The sequence below is a fragment of the Cygnus olor genome, chromosome 11, assembly GCF_009769625.2.
Source record: "Cygnus olor isolate bCygOlo1 chromosome 11, bCygOlo1.pri.v2, whole genome shotgun sequence".
Lineage (NCBI taxonomy): Eukaryota > Metazoa > Chordata > Aves > Anseriformes > Anatidae > Cygnus > Cygnus olor.
Genome location: NC_049179.1, coordinates 21575164 through 21602076, shown reverse-complemented (window position 1 = coordinate 21602076; position 26913 = coordinate 21575164). Strand labels below are relative to the sequence as shown.

Genomic DNA, 26913 nt, shown 5'->3' with positions numbered 1-26913 from the left:
GAACAGCGGTCAGGAAGCCGTTTTACCTTGCAGGGGTGTGGGTCAACTCCATAGGTCTCCAGAGTCTGGGCTTTCCTTAGGAAATTCAGCTCTGAAGTAGCTGGTGTCTGCCCACTGCAGGAGGGGAAAAGGGGGGGAAAAAATGAGTATTTCATAGGAGGTACGCATGTGAAAAACAGTCCTCGGCTTCATGGTTTCTGTGAACAAGGGGCATCGGTCCCGGCCTGTGTTGGTTACACCAGTGAGCACAACCTGTGGCAGGAACCAGCGCTGAGAGCCCGGCCCTCCTCCTGCCAGCTCGTTTGGTGCACGACACAGCGAGCGAGCAGCTCGGGAAAGGACCAAGGGTAAGGAGCCCCTGCAAGGCCCAGGGCTGCGTTACGTGCACTGCCCAGCTTCAATCCAGGCGGGAGGGGAGGGCGCTGGGGAGGGAGACAGCTGCTGCTCGCGGGGAGTTTTCCTGTAAGGCCTGACCGAGCACCTTTCTGAACCCCCTCTGCTCTATTTCTGCTGCTACCAGTGCTGCCAAGAGCACCGCTGGCTTTCAGCTGCACATGATGCACAACAGCTCTAAGTGCCCATCCCTCGGCATGCCCCAATGTCCTGAACAGGAATAAAAATCAGCAGAGCCTCAACAGCATCCCCGTCCCCACGCCACGGCGCCAGCCATACCTCAGCTCCGACTTGTGGATCTCTGCAATTTTCCTCTCCAGCTTTTCCGAGTGCTTGGGGAAGAACTGGAACTTGGAGCTGTAGCCCTCCGGGTGCTTCCCCGGGTCGTAGTCCCCGATCTCGGCTGGGGGGGAGAGGCAATGAGTGGCCGTGCACGACCCCGGGCCCTGCGGTGCTGGATGCCAGGCATGGGGCCGGAGCTCGAAGCACCCAGTGCCAGGGCAGCAGGGGCACGCTGCACCGCCACGGCCGTGCGTCCCACCGGGAAGGCTCGTTTGTCAGGCATTAACCGCATCCAATTCATTTCACCGTTTGCTTGGGAATCGCCCGCAAGCAGATAGTCACTGTCCCACCTTTATTAATTCCTCAAAGTCTTTGCCAAATACCCCAGAGCTGCGCTAGGCCCATGTTTCAGCATGAGCCCCCTGGGGCTGTTGGCTCCAAGCGCCACAGGGGCACCCCCGTGGCCCCCAACCTGCACCAATGCTGCTGCTGTCCCCTGGGAGCCGGCAGCGGTGGCGGCTGTGCTCCAGCCCTGGTGACGGGCAGACCACTCCAGCCCCTCGCAGCGGCACCGCGTGCTGCATGGCATGTCCCGCAGCTGCACGCCTCCTGCCATCACCTGCAGCAGCTCTGCAGCCCCTCGCCACCCTGATCTCATTTAATTCCCTCCAGCCTCAGGTCCCAAGGGAAATATTACGTAATTTTTTTATGCTCCCTGCTTAAGACACTAAAAGTTTAGGGTATAGACTGGCTGCTTTGGAACTGAAATGTGTCTTTTTTGCTTGCAGAGGCGCACGTACCCAGCTTCCCAGGGACCCACCTGCCTGCCCAGGGGCTTCAGTAGTGGCCCTGGCAGGGCGCCAGGGTGAGCGCTCCCAGGTCGGGACGTCTGTGCCTGCAGCCCCCCCAGGTGCTTGCCCTATGGACGGGGTCCACCAGCTGCATCTCTGCAGCAAGGTCGCGCACGCCACACACTTGGCATGGCGATGCTAACGGCCCTTCAATGTGCTTTTGTGTCCCTCTAATGCCACCCAGCTCTCCCAAGGAGCCTGGAAAGCCCACGCCGAGTGCTTTGGGTGCTGCACCGTGCCAGCACCTCGGTGCTGTCAGTGTCATGGGGTGGGCAGGAGCAGGCAAAGCAGCGCAGCAGGAGCACGGATGGGATAGCGGGTCAGCAGGAGATGGCTTTCGGAGCTTTTCCCACCTCCTGCTCTGAACTCCACTGGCGCCTCTGCAACTCGCTGACAAAAGTACTTTCTCTGCTCAGGCACCCAGCGGCCAGCAATGAGCTTACACAAGGACATCTTCATCTGTTCCAGGAATCAGCAGATCTGCATTTACCTCTGATCTGCAGCTGCAAACCCCTGGGGCTGCCGGAATCACCGCAGGCTGTGCATGGCCCCGGGAGAGGAGCAGTGCTGCCACGGGGCTGCTTCTGCAGAGGGGCAGAGCAGGCCTGGGGGGTGCAGCTTGGAGCAGCCCACGGCGGTTTTGCTGACCACTTTGTGACCCCTGGATAAAAGCCACTGCACAATCACAAGAGGGAGACGTGGACTAGGTGAGCCATGGGCCCTTCGCAGTGATGGGGCAGCTCAGAGAGCACATGGCCGCGTGTGCTTCTGCTGCTGGTGAGACCACGGCATCAATTCCAATCCTCTCCCAGCCCAGCACAGCACAACACGAGCAAGTCTTGAAGTATGAGCCCTGCACTGGCTAGGTGACATTTGTATGCTAGGTGCAGTGATCTGTTGTAAGTGAAATAATGTAATCAGTACTTAGCATGAAAAGCAAATTTATCTTGTCAAAAAGCATTACCTTGAAGGATATAGGCGGCCAGCAAAGCAGCATCTGAAGTCTTGCAGAGGAGACGGCCGTGGTAGAGATCTCGTTTGATCTGCAGGAAGACTAAATACCTGAGGACAGCAGAGAGAGGCCAGTCATTAAGCAAAGCTTAAATTACCTAAACAGGCAATTTAGGTGGGGAACATCTGCCACAAGACACTGGCAGTAGCATTTCTCTCCGAGCAGCCCATTTACAAGACACTCCTCCTGCTTGGGAACGGCCGGTGGCACAGCGCAGCAAACGTCCCTGCCGCACCCGGTGCGCGCCCGGGTGGCTTTGTGCCCTGGCAAACTGCAGCTTGCATGAGTCCCCAAAATAAATGCCTTTTAAGAAAAACAAGAAGTATCATGTGAGATCTACTCCTAGTACTTCTGCGCATGCCTGTATAAAAAAGACAGATCGATACTATCCAAGAAAGCTGGTTACAGCACATATCCTGCTAGCAGCAGGAACACTTGCATTCTGGACACAGAGACCCTTCCAAACAGGCTCTGCAGATAAGCACGGTGCTCCTTACAATGCTCTCACCCTGACGGGCATCTCCCAGCTACAGTCAGACCCCGGAAGGACCACAACTTTCTCACTCTCCCAAAAAAATCTTACATTTTGTTTTTTGTTATTTTTTGGGGGGTACCTTCCGTGGAACGCAAGCAAGGCTCTCATTGGTTTTGTACATCATCAAGAGGAAAGTAAACTTCAGAAGACTTTTCTGAGCACCTCAGCATCTTCTATGTTGTTTCCTACTTGATCTGCCCACTAAAAATATGAAGATTTTATAAATGCAAAACTAAAGTAAAAAGCTGAGCAGACTGCAAAATCCCAGAGATCCTCTGTCATTGGCTGCCTGCAAAAATAGACTGAAAATCCAAAAAGTGAAATCCTGGAATATATTTAGCTGTATCAGTAAGCCAACTTAAACCTCCATGCGCTTAGCACGGACCGTATTCTTCCAGAATATTTAACGGCACACAGAGCTTGCAATCCCCCAGCCTCCAGAAGCTGATGGAGAGCTCCCAGCCCGGCGTGGGGCTGGCTGTGTGGGGCTGGCTGTGTGGGGCTGGATACATGCGGAGATTTGGTGCTGCCCATCCTCGGGCTGCTGAGGCCAAGCAGGGCTGAGCAGGTGTCACAGGCTGTTTGTCACCATTTGGTGCGTATTTGGTGCAAGAGTAGCTGATGCTGGCAGTTCTCTAATTTGCGGTAGCTGCCTGTCCGCAGTGTAAGACGGCTTTTCTGGCCTGCTTTGAAAATAGAAGGAGAAGCTCGTGCTATTTGTCCCTGTTTTTAACAGGTAAGATGAAGGGGCTTCCTTTGCAAGGCAAACCCCAGAGCTCTCCAGCTGCGGGACGTTTTGGGGGCGCCTGCTGGCACCAGGGCAGCCCAGCACCTTTGTTGGCTTCTCCCTTGGAGCACCAAAGACAACTGAGTAATTTGCAGCAGTAATGGCAAAAGGCACCAGGGGAGAAATTTGGAAACTTGCAGCAAAGGATGACCCGAGCCTCCAGGCCCGGGGGAAGTTTCGCCACGGACCCACAGCTGTGCTTTGTTTTGTGCTGTGACCTCTCGGCGAGGGCTCTGCACATCCCGCACACCCACCCTTCCTTCTGGCAGGAAAGGCAGCACAAAGAGCCCCTAAAGATAGAAACTTGATAGAAGCTCTGTCAAGTTTGTGAGTTGCCGTTCATCATCCCTTTCTTCCACAGCATTCATTCCCCTTACATAAAGGGGATGTAGGTAAATACTTCCAGGGGACTGCAAGGGAACTGGTAATGCTCATACCCTCCAGACAGCCCCAGCACACGCAACAACCGTCTGAGCAAAGGATGCGCTCAGGCGGCTGCACAGAGAGCTCGTTTAGAAGTGGCAGGAGTGTCGGGAGAAGCAGAAAATGGATGTGAAGGGCGCCCTGCTGCTCCAGCCGGAGCCCTCCACGCAGGACCAAGGACTTCCAGCTGTAAGGAGAGGTTTCGGCGAGCCGCAGGGAAAGGTAGGCACGTGGCACAGAGCGGGATCCGTTCTGCAGAAGCTGCAGTGGCCCTGGACATTACCATGGGAAGTGTGGCACCCTGAGCACTTTGGGAATGGGTTTGTGCAACCACCTGCAGACATCCAAGCCGTGGGCTTCAAGCAGCACCTAACGCCCCCTGCCAGGCACGACGGCACTAAATGCCAACACAACACACACGGAGGGGTCCCACACTCTTCCCCCAGTTGTGACAGTGCGGTTTGGAAATCCTTGGCGCTAAATGTCTGTCGCTGTAACTCAAACACGAAACCAACACCCGCAGGCCCCCGGCCATCCCCTCCCCGTGCCCGCCGAGCCCTCGCGGTGCCCGCCTCACCTGGTGATCTCCTCCTTCAGAGCCGCGGGGTCCGTGGGGTAAAACTTGACGCGGAAACACATGGTGAAGGGCGGCTGGGCTGCAGCGAGAACAGCGACACCGCCGTCACCAGCCCGCCGGCCCTGCCGGCCTCGTCCCCCCAGCACCCGGCCGAGGAGGCGGCCAGACGCCACGCGGGGCATCCGCACGCCCGGAGCGCTGCTTACCCCTCATCTGCTTCACAACCGACTTTGTGAACTCCAGCCAATGCTGAAACGAGAAGGAGAGTCATTTAGTCAGCTCAGCAGCAAACACTTTGAATTAATAACACTGAACATTCAGGGCAAGATTAAAGAAACGAAGCACCTCTGCCTGAAATAAAAGGCTGCTGCCCGGGTGACCCATGGGCTGCACGGCGAGGAGAAGGCAGCAGGGGCCAAGAGGGAACGGCCTCAGGGCACTGCCTACGGCATGGGGGGCACCCATTGTGGCAAGGAATGGGAAGAGAGGAGAACGTCTAACAAACACATCTCTCCTCGGCAGCAAAGCCTCGATGCAGCACTGGCAGGTCTCAGGAGACATTGGTGTCCATGCGTCTTTGTGCCAAGGGCAGGGGAGGAGAAGAGGACACGTCCCACCCCTGGGTGCTGTACCGGGGAGCCCTGAAGTCCCACACGCTGTGTGGTTTTCCTGCAGCACCCAGGGACAGCCAGCTCATCCTCAGCCTGTCCCAGCAGCCTCACAGGGGCACAGTCAGGCTCAGCACTGCTCCTGCTCAGCACCCTACAAGAACCCTTTGTCATCCCAGACAGGAGCTCCCCGGGGCATTTCCCTTGCTCAGCAAGGCACGCTGTCCCGAGGCCGAGGGCAGTTTCCCATCAGCGGGGACAACTTGGTCAAGGTGCACCCCAAGGCCTTTTGCAGCCTGAGCAGCCCCCGCTCCCAGATAGCCTGTCTGAACAGCTCTGCACGCCAGCTCGCTGAACAAGGAGTCACAGCAAGAAAGAAAACTTTTTTTTTTGGCCAAGGCGTCTGGTCCCCAGCTGTTAAAATCATCCTTGCCTGGTGCCACATCACTGCACACACGTCCTGAAGGTGCCAAAGAAGAGCACAGTGGTCACTGAGACAGCCTCAAGCTGTCACGGCCTGGGCCCCTGCTCAAACCTGAGCAATGTCTTTCCCTCAGCCCGCAGAACTGAATCACATTATTTAATGGAGGAGCAAAGCACCAGCAAAAGGAGCACCCCAGCACCACCGAGCGTGCCGGCTCTGCCTCCACAGCCCCGCTCTTCCCTTCCCGGAGGGGCTTTTACACGTCTGCCCCCGAACCTGTTCTGGGCTTTGCAGCCCGTGTGGAGGAGGAGCAAGGGGCAGGATCCAGCCCTGGGCACAACAGCACAGAAATGTCCTCGCCTTGCGCTGGTTAGGGCAGGACACGGCCCCACATTCTTCCCCTGCCCTTTCACTTGCTCTGGTAGAAGCTGCTCCCATCTGCCAGGAGCACCGTGCCGCTGTCGCTGGATGCAATTTCAGCAGCACTCCCTCAAGTGACTGTGCCCGTAGAGACAATGCATCATAATGCATTATGCACAGCGTTTCATTCCTAAATTTGTTTAAAGAGGCTATTCAGCGCAACGCGTGGAGACAAAGAGCCGACACAGGCGGAGCAGCAGCGCACGACCTGCCCATGATGCCGCCAGCAAAACGCTGCGCGGCACAGCCAGCACCAGCGCCAGGACAATGGGGACAAAGAGACGGGTCCTGCACTGGGGAGCCTGGGGGCAGGGGGCAGTGGGGCCCTGAGCAGCCCCCTCCCATGGCAGCAGTGAGGGAGCAGCTCCTTGCTCAGCAGCTCCTTGCACAGACACAGCAGAAGGTGCCTTGGGGAGCAGAAATTATTTGTTACGGTGGCTTATATCGATCAGCAGGAGACACAACACAAGCCCGTTATTAATAGCTCCGCCTGTGAGCACTTTCACAATGCTCCTCATTCACAAATCTCAAGTGCTCTAATGGCAAGCAGCGACTGAACACGTTTGTGCAGAGCTCGCGTTCTGCATGCCTTTTAGAAGGAAGATTAATCCGGCGTGGAGGGCGCTTGGAAGGAGCGGCAGAACTCAGCTGGCGCTGCCCTCCCAGCTCGCTGCTCTGGGGCTGACCTGAGCAGGATGTGGCCCGAGGGCACTGCTCCTGCCCCGTGCCAGGAGCTGCCCCACGAGGCCAGGCCGGGGCTGGTGGTGCGGAGCTGCAGGAAACCCCAGCGCTGCGCCCTGGCAGCACTCACCCTTTGCTTGTCGGGGTCCACAAACCGAATGCCGAAGTAGTCCTTCTCCAGCAGGTTCAGGTGGTGGCACAGAAGGTCGAACAGGTACTGACCCTTGGCATCTCTCTGCAAGACAAGAAATGGCATTTACAGAGCAGCGGGACAGGGGTGGCTGAGCCAAGGAGCTCAGGTGAGATTAATTAGTGCAGAAAGGAGCCAGGTGGGGAGACAAAGGCATTAAACCTGTAGTGTCACAGCAGGGAGGGGAGATCCCACCAGCTCCCCCGGTGTCACAGCGATGTTTCCAGCTCAGACAATCTGCTCCCTTCCAAGCAATGGGAATGTACTGTGTGCCAGTGCAACGTACAGACAGCACTGCGCTGAACGTTAACAAGGAATTTTAAAGTATTATAGATACAAAATTTGATACAGCTCAAATTCGTTAAAAACTCCCCTTCTGGCACTGCAGAGACTGCACCAGAGGCTTTGCTGGGTGCCCTGCGAGCTGCCTCACAGCAGCACTGTGCCCAGGACACGCAGGCCTGTCCTGAGTGCGGCGAGGAAACAGCATCGAGGACACCAGGAGCTTGGGACCCTGGAGACACCCATGCCCTTCCCACCAGAGGAGGCGTTGAAGCTGCCCAGACACTGCTGTCTGCCCGGCTGCAGCAGCGCAGGCCTGAAGGAGGGACACCTGTGTTGTGGGGCGGCTGGGCTGTGCTGGCAGGATCTGTCCCTGCGGCCGGGGCATCGGCTGGGCCTGCGGAGCAACCCCGGGCATGGCGGCACTGCAGCCCCACACAACCTGGCACTGCAGCCCCGCACAGCCCGGCACTGCAGCCCTGCACAGCCTGCTCGGCAGCGACTCGTCTCCGCAGATCAAACACCGCTCCTGACAGATGACACTGCTCCTTAGGAGAACACGGGTTTCGCTTTTCCTACGAATACATTTAACGTGTACGTTATCTGATCAAACAAGCACTCAGCAGACACAGGCCGTGCAGTCAGGGAACTCCTACAGGTCTGGCATTAACCCGTTCCTGGAGTGTGACGTGCTGCCCTCGATGTCGCTGGTTTGAAACAAACAGCGCACCGCTGGCAGAGCACGGCAGCATGGGCTGCAACCAGCTCTGCACCTCGCTGGCGCCGCGCTGACTCTGCCCCCTCTGCCCATGGGACAGGGCCAGCAGCGAGGCCCCGTGCCTGGGTGTGCCCCGTGGGGACACTGCTGAAAACCTCAGCACCCCCGGCACGGGCGGCTGCTGCAGCGCGCCGGTGCTCAGCCACTGGAGCGGGTTGGTGGAGGGTTTGGGGCAGGGACAAACAGAAGTGAGCAGGAGAAGTGGACACAGCAAGGAGAAAGCGGCTGTGCCGGAGATGTGGGGTGTGCAACGCTGGCCCCAGCCCCAGCTGCAGTGGGGGAAATGGGAGAAATGGGGGAAATGGGGGAAATGGGAGAACCAGCCCCTGCGTCAGGTGGGGCAGCAGAGGGAGGGGACCGGTGCTGCCCAGCCCTGCTGTTCCTGGAAGACAATGACGTGATCTCCAGTGCGATCCCGCAGAGCAGGTTGGGACGTAGTTGGTCACCAGGCATTCCACTGAAGGCTTAGAAAGTGGCCATGGCTTAAGTGGCTCATCCTGGGGGAGGCATGGGCTGGGCTTTGCTTGATCTTTGAGCAAACAGAAATGTAAATGACGTGCCTTAGGGGTCTAACTGTGCTGCACACACCTTGAAAATAACAGCGGTCAAGGAAACATACATGGGGCAGCGCTATACCCATTTACACAGGCTAAAACACTTCCATTTTCTTCAAAGAGCCCAATCTCACTGCTGCAATTATGTTCTGGTCTGCTCACAAACAAATAAAGCAGTGCCCTGAGGGCAGGATTTCCAATCTAATGAAAGGTTGAAATGGTTAATTAGTTGTTCAGAGTCACTTAAGAGAAGTGTTCGGTATGCAGCAGTGCAGCGAGCAGCCCAAGCACCTGGCCGCACGGTGCCACCAGGGCCACCCCCATCTCCCTGCACCCACCCTTGCAGCAGCCGTGGCGGTGCCCCCCCGACCCTGTGGACACTGAGGTCTGTGTCCCACTGTCGCCCACCTCCTTGCCCCTGCCATACCTGCGGACTCCTAACTGTGGATGTGGGTGCCAAACTCGGAAAACCGTGGCCTAGATTTTGCTTTATTAATAGGCTAATTGAGGTTCCGGGTGTATCATTCATCACTGTCAGCCACCGCCCGGTACAGGCTGTTCGCACTGCTCGGATACAAGGGCACAAAACGCAGAGGCATAACGGAACCTGCCAGCAACCTGATTCCTTCAGCCTCAGTTAGAGCAAGCCGTTGTTCTTTACTCAAACAACAGTGTTTGTTTTCTCAATGGGAGAACTGAAGAAGCAACATGGAGCTCAAGAAGAGAAACTGCAGCAGCATCCTGTGAGCAGGAAAGCAAACAGCAGAGCTTGGCTCAAGTATCAGGCCCCCAATAACCCTCCCAGATCATCCGCTGTTTGTGTTAGGAAGCCCAGACCTCTTCCCACAGCACAACATTACCTAGAAAGCAGCGCTAAATAAATGCTGGTTTTAGTTTCTTCTGATAGAGAAGATTACTTCCCAGGCTGAATGAAAGGGACGCTGGACATGGCCACAGAGGTTAAAAGACCCGACCGTGTAACAGAAATTGCAGCTGCATGAACGAGGACACACTGGTGTGCTGCTCCGGACCGGGTGGGGGCTGGCAAGCAGAGGCAGCCCTGCAGCTCCTGCCTGCTCTGAGCCCCCCTGCTGTGTGAATGCTGACTGAGCTTCACACCCTGCTACAGGCATGAAAATGCCAGAGGAAACTGCAAAAAGTGACTCTAGCTCGACAGGACCAGCAGAGGAGATGTCCCTGCCGCAGCATCACGCCCCTCACCTCCCGGAGCCATTTTTCACAGGAATTTGCTACAGGCTCTTCTCCCTTTCCCTACCCGTGTCCCAAATTAGTGCTAATGTCTGCATAATATTTTCCTCTGCAATTTTAACACAAAGAAATCACAAGGAACTGCAAAGCAGACGTCCCCCCCCGTCCACCGAAACATGGTTAAGGGTAAAAACGCAAATGGCATTACAGGGGAAAATCTTTTCTCTTTGATCTCTCTAACTTGAATTAAACATATTCTAAATTAATCATTATGAGGATGTCTTTCAGGAAATTATCCGAGCTGTCTTTACAAATCATAACTTGAAAGAGCTGTCTATTGCATAATATCAGCTTAAATATTCTCTGTTTTGATCTTTATATGTTCTTATAAAGTAAGGCTTATATCTGTCCTGGCATCTGCAAGTTTTTGAGGCCAGCCTCTCAGGGCACCGCAGCCTGACGGCAAGACCATCGCTGAGTGCCACCACCGGTAATCCCTGCTCGCACTGGGAGCGCCGCGCTAAGCTGACACCACGCAGCGATATTCCCTGCTGGCACTCCTGCTGATAGCTGCTTTCCTCTGTCTTAAACTTCAGTTACAAAGTTGAGGAACTACAGATAAACACAGCATCGCGTCCCAGGGACGGCCGGACATGGCAGGGCAGCATCACCACTCTAGATTTCAGCGCTCCCGGCGCAGGCGGGCTCACGGAGCCGCGGGGGTGCCGGCAGCCCACGCCTCGTAGCGCTGCTGCGGGCGGCTGGCTTCAGCGCCGAGCTGCGAAGGATAATGCAGAGTGCCAATCACTGGTGGCGTACCACGCGGCATTGTTCTGATTCATAATAGTTCCTAATTTTGCCTGGTCTCGTGTTAAATGAGACGAAGATGTGCTGCTGTTTGCAGAAGGCTGCATCACGGCACAGGCGCTCAGAAGATCTGCAAACCCGAAGCCTTCTGTGGGGCTGCCGCCGGACGGTCACGCCGCGCTGCTGAGCCACAGCAACGCCTTGTGCCCGAACGCCTTCTGCAGAGTGCTTGGCCCTCCAAGTCTTAATTCAGATTTTACCCAGCGATTACTGGAAGAGGAGTTCGGATGTCGAGCCAAGCACACACAGGCTGGCTGTCCACGGGCTCACCCAAGGGCGCCCAGCAGCGGTGTGCAGGGTCTGCGTGCTGCCACAAACCCTGCCCGCACCGCGCAGCCGGGTGGGAGAGGAGCTGGCGAGTGGTGGGGACAGAGCCCGGGGACTTCTTGCCTCGCAGCCTCCCTGCCTTGGCAGCCAGCGGAGGATCCCCGTGAGGGCTGCCGAGCATGCTCCCCGCTCCCCAGGGCTTGGGGAGGCTCAGCCACGTGTGAGACAGCAGGGCAGATGGATGGACAGACAGACAGACACTGGTCCGCTGCTCCACGGGCGGAGGAGAGGTGCGAGAGAGAATCCTGTGCCACATGGGTGCCTCGGGGTCTGTCCCATGCTCGCTGGCAGTGCAGGGAGGACAACGATCTCACCACTGCTCACGACCTCCATGTTCAAGCCACTTTAAGTCTTAAAAAAAATTGCAAAGATAATGTTTACACAACTGCGATACTCTTTTCTGCATAAAACAAACACGATCAATAGCTCACACGGACTGCATGGGGGTCGGGTTCCACATCTCCGTGTTCCTTATCAATCATTCACCAGGGGATGAAAGCAGGATTAAAGGACTGCTGTTTGAGCAAGCACCGCTCTCCTATCGGGTACGGCACCCTGCTGGCATGCAGGTCACCCGGCGCGGTGGCGCAGCACCCGGCAAAGCAGCAGAGGTTCTCTGAGGAACATCCAGGGGTGAAGCGAAGAGCAGCAGGCAGGCAAGTACCGTTGGTACAGAAAGACACGGATCCAAAAGCAGAAAACATAAAATCCTTCTGGAAAACCACAGCAATTGAAAAGGGGAACGAGGAGGTCTCACCTTCAGGTGCTGCACGGTAAATAAATATAAACCAAACGCCTTGCAACAGCACAAAAGGGAGGGGCCGGGGGAGCTGGTCACAGCACAGTGGGACCCTCCTGGGGTTTTCCAGCAGCAAACCCACCAAGCCGGTGGTGTGGTGGCTCACACCTCTCTAACACGGTTTATTTCTTGAAAGAGGTCACAAAACCTCAGTTCTGACCAACTTGGCCCCAGGCCTGCAGCACGGCAGCAAGGATGCTGGGAGCCCTTGTCTCAGTGCCTGGTCAGGCACATGCAGAGGAGCCCACGAGCACCTTGTCAGGATGAGAATTAACTTCCGTAACATATCTGTAAGATGTAAAGTACACAACTCTGATGTGTGACACCCATTAGTGCGGAGCAGCCTTGTGTGACTTACTGCAAAACAGAAACAAGGCTCCCGCAGGGAGATAAGCGCTGCACGCACTATCAAACAGAGGAATCCCAGATGATTTTTAAACTTCAAGACGATTAAAGTAACCTTGCATTCTTAGTTTTTCTAAGCTCCTCAGCCAAAATTAGGGTCATCCACAGCTAAAATAAAATGAGAGTTAATAATAGCAGCTCATCTGCAAATGAACAGCGTTCCTCGCTTCTGGCAGGAGCGTGTCCCGGCCCACAGAGCACCGCGGTCCCAGCAGCACATCCCTGAGCCCCGGGAGCTGCGGCTCCAGAGCCATGCCCTGGCTGTGGGGAGGGACGAAGCCTCCGTGGGGAGGCTGCCAGCTGCTGTCTCTCTCTGGCAAGACCCACCACTGGGTGCTGGCTCAGCACCACTGTTGTTATTGAGCACAGAGGCGCTAGCACACGGCGCCGGCGTGCTGCGGGAGCAGCTGGGAGTGCCATCGCACCGCGAGGGATGCCCTTGGCAGAGCCCTGCAGAGTCCCAGCACGGACCAGCCCAGGCTCGGTGCTCACCACGCCAGTGGGAAAGCCAGGTTTATTCTCGTGGACTTGGCAAGCACAACTTCAACATCTCCAGGGAGAGCCGGAGCCACCCCACGCTTCCAGCTGGCACTGCCTGAGGGACCGAAGCTTTGCCGCTGTGGACCGCGGCGCTGGGTGCAGTGCTGCTGTCTCGGTGCTGCACACACATGGCAGAGGACTGCTGGTGGGTTGATGGTCCCCAGCCCATCACCAGCTGGGCACAGACACTGCCAGAGGAGGCAGCCTGGCTCCACTGCACCTTCCCCCCCAGCTGCCCAGCCAGGGACGGGCACTGGAACCAGAGCCCAGAGCTCCCTCGTTTCCTTCTCCCGCCCGGGGCTGTGCACATGTCCTGCTCTACGCGTTTCTGCGTGTCGTGGTTTTATTTTGTTGAATTACTCCTCCGAGCAGCCTGAATGTGTTACACTTCATCATTTAATAAATTATACAAAGCTGTATTAAACAGCGGCAGGGAAACTGCTCACCCATGCGTTTTGTGGCAGAGATTCAATTAACCACCACCACGGCACAGCCCGGCTAACGAGCACGCCTCCCCCTGCACCCAGCAGACAGGAGGACCTGTGCTCGCTGGTCCCCAGGGCCAGACCCAGCCGCCTGCAGACAAGGGCTCCCTTCCCACCACAGCCTGCTTTGTAATGGGGATGCACGATGCCGTGCAGGTGATGGAGAGGTCTTCAGTGTGTGATTTGTTATCCACTGGCCTGTTGCTGCTTTGGATCATAGCCGGTAGACCCTGCAAAAGCTTTGCTCAGATACCACAACTAATTTTTCTTATTTTCTCTACAGACCACCACCAGGCAGCCCCAGGACGTGGTGTGACAGCGATGGGCAGTGCCTTGTGCTGCACAGCCAGACCCAGGGGTGCCCGAGTGCCCTGCCCGTGCTGGATCCCCGCTGCCGGCAGGGATGCACCAGGCTCACATCCCCCTTCATGCTCCATCCACCAGGGCCATGGGAAGCGGCCGTGCCAGGCTCCTACTCCGTGTGCGGCCCCAGGGCCGCCCCAACGCCCTGCTCCCACCTGGGCAGCACCGGTTGTGGCCAGCCCAGCCCACAGCAGCATTCACCCTCCTTGAGCTGAAATGTTGAATTTCGGCACCCGCTCCAGGGATTAAGTGCAGGATTTGTGAAGGAAATAGCAGCGGCTGAACACAGCTCCTTTCTGCCTGACTCGCTTCTGAAAATCTCATTGTGGAGATGGCCATTCCTCCCTGCTCCATGAGCTTAGGAGAAGATTATTTTTTAAAGGAAACTGTCAAAAAAAGTCTACTCTACAAAGTGAAGTTGAAGCTTAAATCTCTTTAGCAGCAACATCTGAGCTGGGAGAGATCAAAGACCCACCAGCTCTGCTGCCAACACAAGGAGATTTTTCCTAGCAATTTGATTGCAATATTGTGGTTTAAATGCCTCATTTTCAAAATTCTGCATTGTATTGTATGAGCCTGGGATTTATTATCCCTCAGACAAAGTTAATGTTCCATTTGCAGGCAGGGCAAAGTCTTCCTGACAGCTGTCTTAGCCCTCAAAGTAAGCCGGCGCCTCATCTGTGGCATGGGGAGAAAATGGGCAAAAATGTGCTTGAAAATGGGCAAAAATGTGCTTCACATCCAGGCAGGAGGAGGAAGCTCAGCAAGCCCCGGCTGCAGCAGGGAGCTGTGATCCACCAGCCCCCAGCGGGGCACGCTCCTCCTCTCCTCGCAGCCTCTCCCCACGGCAGCACGCCGCCGACTACTCGTGCAATCTGAGCATCCTCGGAGGTTGCCGGTGCAGCACATCTTCCAGGTGTGCACTGAGCGCAGGAAGAACGACAGCTCAGATCACAAGTCCTGCCCTGCTCGTCCCCTGCAATATACCTAAGTATTTGACAATCGCCTGGCTGCATATCACTGGCTGCAAACCGCTTCACAAGGCCAGGCAAGGGCAGTTCCACCCCGCGCTGGCTGCAAACATCGCTGCAGCAGACGTCCCTCAGCACCAATACCTCTCCCCGCGGGACGCCCCGAGCACCCACCAGTGCAGGCACCCAGGGGCCGGGTCCCACCCGCCCCAGCAAGGTGCCACCAGGCGATGGAGCCGTGCTGGGAACACGCAGGGACAGGCAGTGACACTCAGCCTCGGTGGCCCTGCTGCCCAACGCCAGCTGCTGCCTCGGAAAGCCCCTTTGCAGGGAGGTCACCAGGCAGCCCGTGCTGGCATCACGCCACGCCTGGCGCTGCGAGCAAGGCCTCTGCTCACGGCCCTCTGCGCCCACGCTCTGCTCTGGGCTCTCCCAAATGCCCAGAGAGCAGCGGAGCCGTGCCCCAGCTCCTGGCACCGCAGCGTCGCTGCATCTGCCCACGCTGCCCAGCGGGGAATGAGGGCTGCTGTGCACAAGGGACGCCTGGACGGCTTCCAGAAGCAGCCCCAGCGAGCGGGGAAAACGGGGATGGAAGGCAAGGAGAAGGCAAGGAGGGGCAGGTGGCTCCGCAGGACTGCAGACAGGGGGGGCGCCGAGCCAGGGGAGCCAGGCAGAAGACGCGACTCTCACCACCACGGCACTTCCTGACTCACCGCAGGCAACGCAGCTGCCGTTTAGCAAGGGGGTACCAGAGCAGATTTAACCCCCGGGATGCTCACGGGGACATGCAGCCGGTGCCCCACAGCCTGACCTCAGCCCCCCAGCAGCCATCAACACCCCCCACGGGCAGGCAGCCAGCAAGGGGAAGGGGCTTGATTTAATACCAGAGTGTAATCCTGGTGTATTTATAGCATGTGCATTTTGCTGCTAATTCCCTGTTATCTGTAATCCTTCTTCCTAGCTGACACAGTAATTTCTGTCTTCAGGACTTATCATGGGAGTTTGCTCCAGAAGTTTATGAAGCTGTTGAGAAGGAAAGGTCCTAATGAAGCGACTTGGCAGCCTTAAACTCCAGACGATGGATTCCCTGCCTTAATCCACACGTGGGTTTTTGAATACCTCCAATGTGCTGGGATATACGAAAGGGCCTTCATGGCTCTCCATCACCAAATTCCAGTCGCTGTAATTTCTGCTCACGTCTCCATTTCGGAAAGACCCCGCTCTGGGATGGCGAACCAGACAGGAATCCCCTCTCAGCCGGGACGCAGCCCCCGCAGAGGCAGTGGCTGCCCATCCCCTGCTGTGCCCGCAGAGGTGTCCCCCTTCCAGCGAGGTGTCCCCGCAGGGAACCTGCTGCTCTCCCCCAGCCCCGCAGCCCCCAGCCCGGCAGCACGGCTCCCACGGGACGGGGTGCCCGCACGTCACACGTGGATGCACAGGGGACCGGCCGCGGCCACCCCGTGTCGCACAGCGCCCGGACAGCCCGCTGCTGGCTGCACCATCCCAACCCTCTGAGAGGCAGAGATGAGAGCCCCTGGAGAGGCGTGAGCTGCGCTCTAGGCGTGGAGCAGTCTCATTTCTGACAATGAAACTGGGAGCATGGAAATTTTCTCTCTGCCGAAGGCCCGACTCGGCAATGCGTGCAGGAGCAGTGGGAAGTTAATGCTGTGTAATGGAGATCTGCGTCCCCTATGACAAATCCGAGTCCCGAAGCTGTATTTAATTTTTAAATGCAAACTCCATTGTTACTTTTACTTATTTTTAGCACGATCTGGACAAGCTCCATCCGGATGAAGCCTCCAGCTGGCTCACCCCAAGCAGTCGTCGGGGCTCGCCCCGTGTCCCAGGCTGTGATGTGCAGCGGGTGATGCCCCATGCCTGCGGAGCTGGCAGCAGATGGGGATTTTTTTGCACCAAAATAATGCAAAAATGCAGCGGAGGAGCCCAGGCCATCACACAGAGAAGCTCAGCTGGTGGCACACTCACAAAGCTGCTTTGGCTTTCTGCCAGTCCACCTGCTCACCGCGGGGGGACCCGGGGTCCCTGGAGCCACAGCCTGCAGTGGTGGAGCTGCACTGAACCGGGGCTGGGGCTGGGGCTGGGGCTGGGGCTCCCTCCCCGCCCGTGGCAGAGCCCGGCCTTGTCTACAAGTACTCCATACCGTCAGTGTGCAGCGTGGCAATGGGAACCTGGCCACGGGTGGCTGGGAACAAGAAAAACAGATTCTGCTCTGCGAAGCCCGAGGAGGCACTGACATTTTATTTCACGAAGAGTCCACGACCCTGGCTCATGTGAAGCAAGAAATAGCTTTTTCCATTTGCCCCACACACCCGCGGGGCCACCTGGAGTCCCGGGACCGCTCCGCGTTAGCCATTTCTTCCGTCCCCAGGAACCTCTCCCCCATGCCCCATCACCAGCCACCACCCCAGGACACCCCAGCTGCCAGCCGTGGTGACACCCTGGTGGCACCAGCACGGCGCTGCCGCAGAGCCTCCCCCCAAGGCTGCACAAAGCGCTCCTCAGCCTGAGCACAGCCCCGGAGCGAGGCACGCACCAAGGCCCAGTGACTGATGACATGTCGCCTTACATTTTGGTATTTATTGCTGCTGTGTAACGTTTATGAATTAAATTGGGAATTTATAAGTCTATAATTTAGTGGCACTGAAAACCTCCCTCCATAAAAGCAAATTGGTTTTTCCTATAACTCAAACTCACTTTTTTCATTCATGCAAGCTTGGAGTGGCTCCATGTGTGCTCTTGTTTAAATTGGCACCCGTTTTCCATAAAGCATGCAAAATATTCTTGGTGCAACTAATTCTGGTATGCATTCTTTGGAGGCTGAAAAACATGTTCAGAGTGATCATCTGACGATGAGTGTTGCTTTGTCAGAAAGTAAGCTCTGCTTGCTGCTCTGCTTGCTGCACACAAGAGGAACAGACTTCCAAGCGAGTCGTGCTGTGAGTAGCACGTGGGAGCTGAAGGTGCTTCAGCTACAGCTGCACTTGCAATGGCTGCATGACCAAGGGGACAGCAGAAGTGCCTAGTTTTGTGCTGCAAATGAAAAACTGGATCACTGCATCTCCAAATTCACATGAGAAGCACCTGAAGTCTGTCCCTGGGAGTCATGCTGGCTGCAGAGTAGCTTGAACAAACTGCTAACAGGTTTGTGGACCTGAGCCATGCACTCTCATAGGACCCCAGAGCTGAGCTTTGCACTTTGTGGTCAGCACCGCTGCACACACAGCTGATGAAAAATAAAAAAACAACCAAAAATATAAGCTGTGTGTGCTACTCACAACCAGAAGAGCAGGCACCTTCGGCTTTCTTGGCAACATTCCTGCTGAGCAGCTCGCTTTTCTTCAAGCAACTGAATGCAGCAAAAAGCTCACAGAAGAAAAAAAAAAGTATAAATGGTTCATAAAAAATTTACTTTTCATGAAAGTGAAGCGAGGCGCTAGAAGAAACAGAGCAGCAGTTACAGAAAGGCCCAGCGAAGCCCAGCTACTCTTCTGCCTCACCCTCTGCCATCCCAGAGCACCTCCCGAAAGCTGGCACCCGATGGCCACTGCAGCACGACCAAAGGCTTGGGATGGCAACTGGCAGCATTTCAATATATGCACAGCCTCGACATGCCTCCTTTTGTATTTCTGAAACACGAATGTAACCAGATCTTTATGACAACCCCTGCCGTAGTTGGTTACATGAGGCCCATTCACAGTGGGGCTCATTGTATTTAACAGCTTTTATCTGGTTTGCAGGGATTGTGTCTCAGTTTTTGATGTAGATTTGAGAAAAGTGGACAATTTCTGCCCATTGTTTGTATAACCACACACGTTGTTTGCATTTCCAGTCCGCATTTTATCTCCAGATCTGCAAACAACGTGCAAGCCCCAGGCAGCCCCGGAGGTGCAGTGCGGAGCAGCCGGCGGAGCCGCAGCCGCTCGCAGCACAGAGCGAGCTGTTTAATTGCTGGTAATCCACGTCGAGTGCCCACCACACTTGGTACTGTACTTAACAAGGCTCTGAAATAATTCTCTGTGAGAAGCCAGACTAACAGCTCCATGCCAAGAGCTTCTCAGGAAATGGACACAGGACCTCTGGTACCCCAGTCCTCCGGTAAAAGTAACGCTGAGGTTTACGACTTCTTCCAGAATTATTTCCCTGAAAATAAATTCATCTGTGCAGTCTCCTGGATAGAGGAGAAAGTAGTACAGCTAATGCATCTAAAGACTGAAGGAAAAAAAAAAAAGAAAAAAAAACACAATAAAACAACAACAAAGGGCAAATCCTGATTTCAAAAGAGTAAGAAATTCAAAACCCTGATTCTGAACCAAACTAAAAGCAGGCTCAGGAGCAATTAATATTTAAATCTCCCTGAATTGCAGCTCAAGAATAAAGATTGTCACAGAACAAACTGACAAATGCAAGCCTTGTGATTAAGGCAAAACAGATCTTATTTGTGTGCTACAGAAATGACCATATGTGGAATCCTTTTGGGAAACTGTAATCAGTCAGATTAACATGATAATGAACTCTGATTTACTGAGCAATAGGAAGATCTTTGTCCTCAGAGACACTGCATTTCTCACTGAATATTGAGAAAGATGATTTTTTTTATAACCACGGATATCACTTGAGTGCAAGATTGTTAATCCTCCCCAAAAGGTGATTTCACAGGGAAATAAAGGAGAGCAATTTTAAGACATAAATGATCTACGCTAATATAGGGGCAGACAGTGAAAACTTTCAATAAATCTGATACTGCCTTCAGTGGGAAGTGAAATCTAGAGACAAGCAACGCATGACGACAAGGTTGTTTTACCTGTAACACCATGGAACAAACTTCAGGTAACGCGCTGGGCACGACGCAAGGAGCCCCATGGTTTCTTTCCATCGTCCCCCCTCGGTTAGAGCAGTCCCTCTACGCAGGGTGCCTTCTTCGTATCTTTTCTGGAGCAGCTTAAATTGGAGGAAAATGCTTTGTGAACCCTCCTAGCACAGAGGGGGACAGGGCAGGCAGTGCCAGCATCCCTCTGCTCAATGCACACCAGGGGGGTCCCAGCCCCCTGGCGCACAGGGGCTGCTCCAGGCCAGGCTGCGGGGCTGGGGGCACCGAGCTGGGGGGACGCTGCAGGACCCGGGGTGGCAGCACCGGGAGCCCATCGTTTGTGGAGAACCGAAATCCTCCAAGGAGCGGGGGGCACCAGCACTGAATCACGACCACTGCCGGGCGGGGAGCTGCGGTGGGGCAGCGTGGGGAGGCGGCAGCACGCCTGCTCACAGCCCGGCTCCTGCACTAAGCGCTCAGCAAGCCTGTTGAGCAGCTGGGTGTCGACATCAGAGCGCAGCAGAGAAGAGTTGTTTTATTCATCAAAAGGCTGGGATAAGAACATGTCCAGTAAGAGCCCGTAACGGCAGCGGAGCACCGTAACTGCTGGTTTACCGTGCCCATCCCTCTGGAGGCACGCGCTGGTTTGCACGAGAGCGCTGCCCACACCTCCCCTGGGCAAAGCCCCTCTGCTGGGCTGTCTCAGCAAAGCGAACCCGCGGCGTTTCCATCCCGGGGAGAAATAACTGTGCAGCTCTGGCAAGGAGTAACTCGTTGCGAAGGCAGATTAGAGGTCAGCTCTCATCTTCCCAGTGCACAGAGCGCTGTCTGACACCCGCCGAGCTCTGACGGGAAGGAAAAGCTCAGAGGGAAGGCTCGGCTCTGGCTGCTGGGAGGAGGCCTGGCAGGGACTGCTGCCCGCCAGCCCAGGGAGCAGGGCCGGGGCGCTGGCACGGTGCCCCTGGGCAGTTCCAGGGGTGCTCCCGTTCCCAGCCTGGGCTGCGCACCCAGACCTGGAGCCACACAAGTGCCTCCCCAAAACCCAGTCCTCCAGCCCTGGGCACCCGTCCATGCTCTGCCCCGAGCTTCCTTGGCACACCCGTAACTGCAATTAACACCTAACAGCTCAGGTCCAAAACGAGCCACTTGACTCCAGCTGGCTCTCAGGTGGTTGTTTAATTCAGGGAATCTCGGTCTTCGCCTTTGTTTCCTAGAAATGTTTCTTGGCAGCACAAGATGCCCACAGGGCAGCCGCTCTCCCCTGCCAGCAGGAGCGCTCGGCTCGGCTGCAGCCCGTTTGCTTCCCTCCCAGGCTGCCCGGATGGAGCTCACTTGCTCCCCACACATTTTTCCCTGTTTTGTCAGGATTTTAGGATCCAGGAGAAGCTGACCTGGAACCGCAGAACAGTCCCAGGATCATTCTCTTGCACATCACATGCAGACCCCCCACATCTGCCAATACTTCTATCACCTGAAGTTTTGATAGCACAGCTCCGCACAAGGAGCGAAGTGTTTACAAATGACTGTGGTTTTCAGAAATGAAAAGGAAGAAAAACTACTTCAGCTGACGTGTGGTTTTACTTCCAAGGGCTGGTTGGCATAATATCAGGAGCAAGCACAAGAAGTGATGCGTTTGTCATCTCCACAAGGCCTTTTTTTTTGCCTGTGGGTTTAATGTCTCCAAATACATATTCATTTAAATGCAAATTTCTGGTTTCACCTGGGACCCAACCAGAGCTTTTGCTGAAATGAATGCTGTACTTTCCTATTTACCCTCCATTCCCCCCTGCTTTCTTCTGTACCTCAAAGCCTGTACAGGTGACCCGGACCTTCAGACCTCGCCGGGAAGAAAGCACAACAGGGGAAGGGGAAGGAGACCCAGGGCTGCTGCTGCTCCTCAGCACGCTGCTCACCACTCGCCGTGCCCAGAGCTGGGGGCCATTTTGCCGAAGAAAACACAAAAAGCATGAGGCTGCAGAGGGCTGAGCCCAGAGGAAGGCTCGCCATGGTGCACTTGCAGTGCCAGCGGGGCATTTCCAGCTGCAAGGGGATGGCACCTGGGTCGGTTGTTGCCTTTTTTTTTTATTTTTTTTAGTAAAGAAAGCCCAAAAAAAGGTCTCAGCCCTTCCAGCCAGCAGTCACATGCCAACGTCACATATGACCTTTTTCAGATTAACCCAAGAGGGCAAAAAGCATTTCCTTGGTAGTGTGATTTGGGGAATGGTTATGCAGGCTGACATCTTCTACTGAAAAAACCCACAGGCCACGGCGTGGTGGTATTTTCAGAAAGCACGTCAGGAGACTCCAGGCCGTTCTGAGCTCGCAGCAGGCACCCAGTGGGGCCGCTTCCCGGTGCCAGCCCCTCGCTGCCCACCCCAGCCCCCCGCCTCCCCCCCTGCACCCCCTGCCTGGCCGGCCGCAGGGGCGAAGCACAGCTCTGCTCCTACAGAGGCTACAGCGCACCTGTAACTGCACTGGGAAGGGCAGTGGAAAGTCCCATGAGAAGACAAGAAGCCCTTTGCACGTCCCCGAATCCTATGGTGAAGTAACAAAGCGGTGCCCTGTAAAGAGGCCACGCACCAGAAAAGCGAACAGGAAACAACCTTCATTTCTAGAAGTAAAAGCAGTTTCTGTATCATATTCTGTAAAATAAGTGATCTAATCCCTGCTAATAACATCACAGGCAGTATATTTCTTTCATCACCATCTATAATAATCTAATTCCATATGTACAGTGGGCACCACGCACATACTTCCTGAATGCTAAGTGCTCATGTGGGTTCGGATAATGGCTGGGAAGGAAACGAGGCCCAGCCTCGCTGCATACTAAAATCCAGCCGCGCTAGAAGGATGCCTTCACAGTAACTTGTTTACTTTCCATATCAAAAAAAAGACAGAATAAAGGATCCTTAGCTACACTCAACAAAAAAATGTTTGACAAAGCATCGTGTTTAGAGATGAGAAACAGTGAGACGGGCGGTCTGACATTTTAAAGAAACGCTTTTGCTGCCTTTGCACAAAAGACAAGCGGCAGCGGCAGCAGCCCTGCGCGGGGGGAGCCTCTCAGGCAGCCTGTCAGCAGCGCGCTGAGCCCCCACAGCGCTGCAGCCACCGCCCCCGGGCTGCACAGCGAAGGGGAAAACACAGAATAGAAAGAAAGCACTGCCACATCGCAGTGGGTAGAAGAGCAAGTGTGGAAACAAACCCGCACCCAAGAAGGAGAAAGCCCCGGAGGGCAGGAGCCGGCCCCCACGGAGACCCCCAGCCCAGCTCCAGCACCTCCTGCCGCAACCCAGAGCTGAGGCACTCAGAACCAGCAGCGCCTTTGGAAACTGCAGCAGGAAACAACTTGGCCGAGGTGGCAAACAGGCCCGGCCCCCGAAATGCCAGGTCCCAGGTTTCTGCCCGCTGTCAGCAACAGGCGGCGCGGGAAGAGGTGCGCGGGGAGCTGGGATCTGCCAGCTGCAGCCGTGACATTTCTGCGTAACCTTTAGTCACTACAGTTATAAAAGTTCTTGTGACTGAATTCCCACATTTTTTTATCGTACCTAGGAGTAACACAATCCTGCCTCGGAAGCCATGAAGTTGTGGGGAAGAGCCCACGGGCACCCTTAGGACTTCTGCTCCCGGGAGCACTGCGTTTAGCAGGCTGAAGGGGATTTTGGCAGCTCACGGCTCCGTGCCCGCAGCATGTACCTGCACAGCAATCCCTCTTCCCTGCACGGCCTGGCCAGGCTGCCCATCATTTATATGCAAATTAAAGATCCCATCTTTGCAGCTCTGCGCCCTCCGGCAGGGTCGGGTACCTCGCTCACCGAGCACGGAGCCATCGGCACTGCAGCCGCACAGGGCCCTGCAAATGCGGCAGGGGCAGCAGCATCCACAGGCACTGCATTGTAGTGGGTGGAGAAGTGGCTAAAAGCCAGAAACTGCGGGTGTCCCAGCCAGAAAAGGCCTCAGGCCTCTGTGCCCACCTCCCTCCCCAGCCTCCGAAGGCTGCTGCACACCTCGTGAGCCCTTCGCCAGGCACTGAGCTAGCACAGCAGGGCCTGGCCTCAGCAGGGCTTGGGACAATACTGCAGCAGAAAACATTACCAGGAGCTATGACTAATGCCACAGGAGTGAGCAAAAGCACTCCAAGTCACTGAGATTTTCATTTAGAATTGAAATCCAAAGCATGTTTGAATTCTGCATCATTGTCCGCTTTGTGCAGTGCTGAAAAATTTGCGCAGTGGTTTCTCCAGCGATGTTTTAAAGGGCAAATATTTGCTTCTGCTGGGTATGGCCCAGTGGCTTTGCAGCAATGAGTTGCAGCAGCCCAGAGCTCACCAAAGGCCACAGCTGACCCTGGCCATGTGCACACGTGCCCAGAGCACGTTCCTATCCAGGGCTGCTGCTTGCTCCCGGCACCTCCAGCAGAAATGGGGCCGTGGCACTGGGACAGGCAGCTCCATGCAGGCACGTGGCAGCGTGCTCTGACATGTGGAGACCTCGGGTGGGCAAACACCCCTCAGCCCTTACAGCTCCTCCTGCCCAAGTGACGTCCCAGCACCACGAGGGTCCTGCCCCACGCGCTCCTGCTCCAGGCTCCCACCGCAGGCAGCCTGGTGGTGCGGAGAGCCCTGGCAGCACGCCGACTGCACTGCACCATCGCCAGACGTGAGGGCTGGCGCATGGCTGGGGATGTTCCCACCCCACAGCTCTGTCCTCCCCACCCCAGAGCACTTGCAGATGCTGGGGCAGTGCCTGGGAGCACCCCAGGAGTGATGCCAAGCACGGAGACCCGGCTCTGCCAGCCGCCTGCCAGCAGAGCGCAATCGTCCCGCGTGAGCTTGGCCATGTCATTAAACTGCCTCCAATAGCTCAAACTTTACCACTGTTAAAAAACAACTTCTCGCAATGCTGAGAAGCTCAAGCAAGAACAGAAAAGGTCTTTGCTCTGCTCCCAGCACCCGCTCTGTGTTCACTGAGGTGGCCTGGACAGCCACGACAGCCTTGTCTGTTTACCCACTGCTGCATGGCAATGGCATGAGCTTGAAATGCTATTTAGAGGGAAATTAATACTGAGAGCTAAAACTAATCCCCAGAAACACAGCCAATGGCTGGTCCACAGGCTCAGCAGAAGCTGGATTTTTATAGAAACCTGAATTTTGGGTCAGATTTCTCCTGCCGGCAACAGTTCACAAGAGGGGCTGCCCATGTGCATCCCCGCAGGAAGCGGTCAGGGCCCCGGACACTCCCCTGAGCACCCATCAGCGGTCGACCTCAGCACCCACACCTGGGGCTCCCCCTTCCCGGTCAGGATCCATCCCCCCCACAGCCCCCCTGCGCAGGTTCTTGCCCCCAGCAGCAGAAGCAGCTGCAGGGAACCCAGGTGCCACCCACGGCCCTTTGCATTTGCGATGAATTCAGACAAATTACTGATGAAATGATGTCAGGCAGGAGGATTACTCATGTTCGTGTAGAAAGGCAGTGCTTTAAGCCCAGATGGCTGCGTAAGCTTTACCGCAGCCGGGATCAGCGGATGAGAATTGCACAACTTAATGGAAGGAGACTTCCGATCGAGAGCTTGATTGAAGCTAATGCAAGCTGAATATCTAAACACGAAACACTAGATTACTTCACCAGTGACAGCTCAATAGTAAATACAGACTTTTCCTGGTCTGCTCCCCCAGAGCCTGCCTGCTGCAGTGCACACTTTTACACCAGCAGGTTTGGGTGCCCACGGGATGAGCGTTGCCTTCAGGAAGCCTGTACAGGGAATGGGATGCCACTCATGTGGCAACACCTGAACCCATCCCAAAAATCTGGGGAGGAGTGGGGAAACAGTAAACAAAGCTGTGTGAATCTGGAATTCAGAGGAACAACTAAAATCTCAACCCCTTAAGTAAAATGAAATAAAGGAGATGAAGATGCAACTCAGTGCATTGACTCCTGAGTATATTTTAAAACACAGACTGTAGTAGAATTAAAAATAATTACTGAAATGAAGCCTGTCTGTGCCTGCACTACCAGATCCAGCTACTTCAAGCTGAGGAGAAATCAGCCCCCAAAGACGAGCCTCCCTTGGCAGTGGGGAGGACGCTGCTGCCCCAGCAGCCCGGGGATCAGCGGCTCCCCACAGCAACATTGCTGAGGTTTGGCTTTGTCCAAATGCTGCCATCCCTCCTCCGCAGTGAGCAGGTGGTCGGCACCTTGCTGCCCCCCACCACCGCGGGCAAAGGCGCTGCTGCTCTTGCAGCTCCGTCACCCCAAAATCACAGTACCGTCACCCCAGTTGGAAGGGAGGTCTCGCTGCCACGAGCTGCCGGCTGTCCCCAGGGAGCCGTGCCCACCCACACCCTGGGGTCAGGGCAGCACCCAGTGGGGACGCCCAGCTGTTGAGCACAGCCTTCTCGTGACAGCGGCCTTGCACTCGTGCAGCTGGGGACCAAAGTGTTCTTCCTTGGTCCCGATGGGAAACCTCAGGTGGCGATGAGATCAAGGCTTGCTGGCGCTGGTGCAGAGCTTTCCTGCCATCCGGCCAGCTCACGGCATCGCGGGGCGCAGCCCATGTTTGAAAAGGAAATATTTTTTTCCAGGGTGGGGCAGCGACAGTATTCAGATGCACAAGGCGTACTTCACAAATGAAGTTGTAAGGGGCGTTGTACTGAAGTTTCAGCTGACCACAAAGTCTCTCATCCCTGCATATACATACAGCTGTACATGGAGAGAAAAAGTTCTTCAAATGAGCAATATCTGGGAGAAGCAGGCAAACATCATCTTTCAGCAGCCTCCAATCTTGCAGAACTGTGGTATGCTATTATTTGGGAACCTAGCTTTTGTGACTGGCTTACTAGGCCAAAAATCAGCCCCTGCGAAAGCCTCCCAAAGCCAGGGAGATTACACCTGAATTAAGTCTGCTCTGCTTCTCCACAGCTCCTGATGTACAGCCCGAGATCCTCATTACCATGGCAATGAGACCAAGGCCAGGGATCTTAAGGCACACTTTGCAATATCTGAGGGCTCCCTAAAGGTTCCACCTTTATACAATCATATGAAAATATGCACTTGAAGTATTACCGGAATATAAATTAATCTTATTTTCCCTACAACAAACAACTGCATGAATAACGAACACCACAATATATTCCAGAGTCCCTGCAATTATGAGCAAACCTGCAATTACATACTGCTGTTTGCATGCAAGGCATGAAGTTCAACCCATTAATTTGAATGGAGGTCTCTTAATGAAATGGGCTTTGCAGAAGGTCTATAAGGCGGTAAAGCATCTGAATTCAGAGATAATTGCTGCCTCAAATACAAAAACAAGGGTGGTGAAG

The 26913-nt window shown here is 55.3% G+C and overlaps 1 protein-coding gene across 3 annotated transcripts in view; it reads right to left on the bottom strand.

Moving 5' to 3' along the window:
* The window catches only part of FRMD5 (FERM domain containing 5), an 83118-nt gene that overhangs the window by 12289 nt on the left and 43916 nt on the right, over positions 1 to 26913 (bottom strand). For 2 of the 3 annotated variants that reach the window (XM_040570068.1, XM_040570071.1), the window contains exons 2-7: positions 7124 to 7228; positions 5067 to 5109; positions 4861 to 4939; positions 2491 to 2588; positions 673 to 796; positions 27 to 114 (exon numbers count right to left, since the gene is read on the bottom strand). In XM_040570068.1, the coding sequence (XP_040426002.1) occupies positions 27 to 114; positions 673 to 796; positions 2491 to 2588; positions 4861 to 4939; positions 5067 to 5109; positions 7124 to 7228 (537 nt within the window). Of the gene's footprint in view, positions 1 to 26; positions 115 to 672; positions 797 to 2490; positions 2589 to 4860; positions 4940 to 5066; positions 5110 to 7123; positions 7229 to 19585; positions 19723 to 26913 lie in introns of all 3 variants that reach the window. The other variant, XM_040570070.1, reaches the window with a different exon arrangement.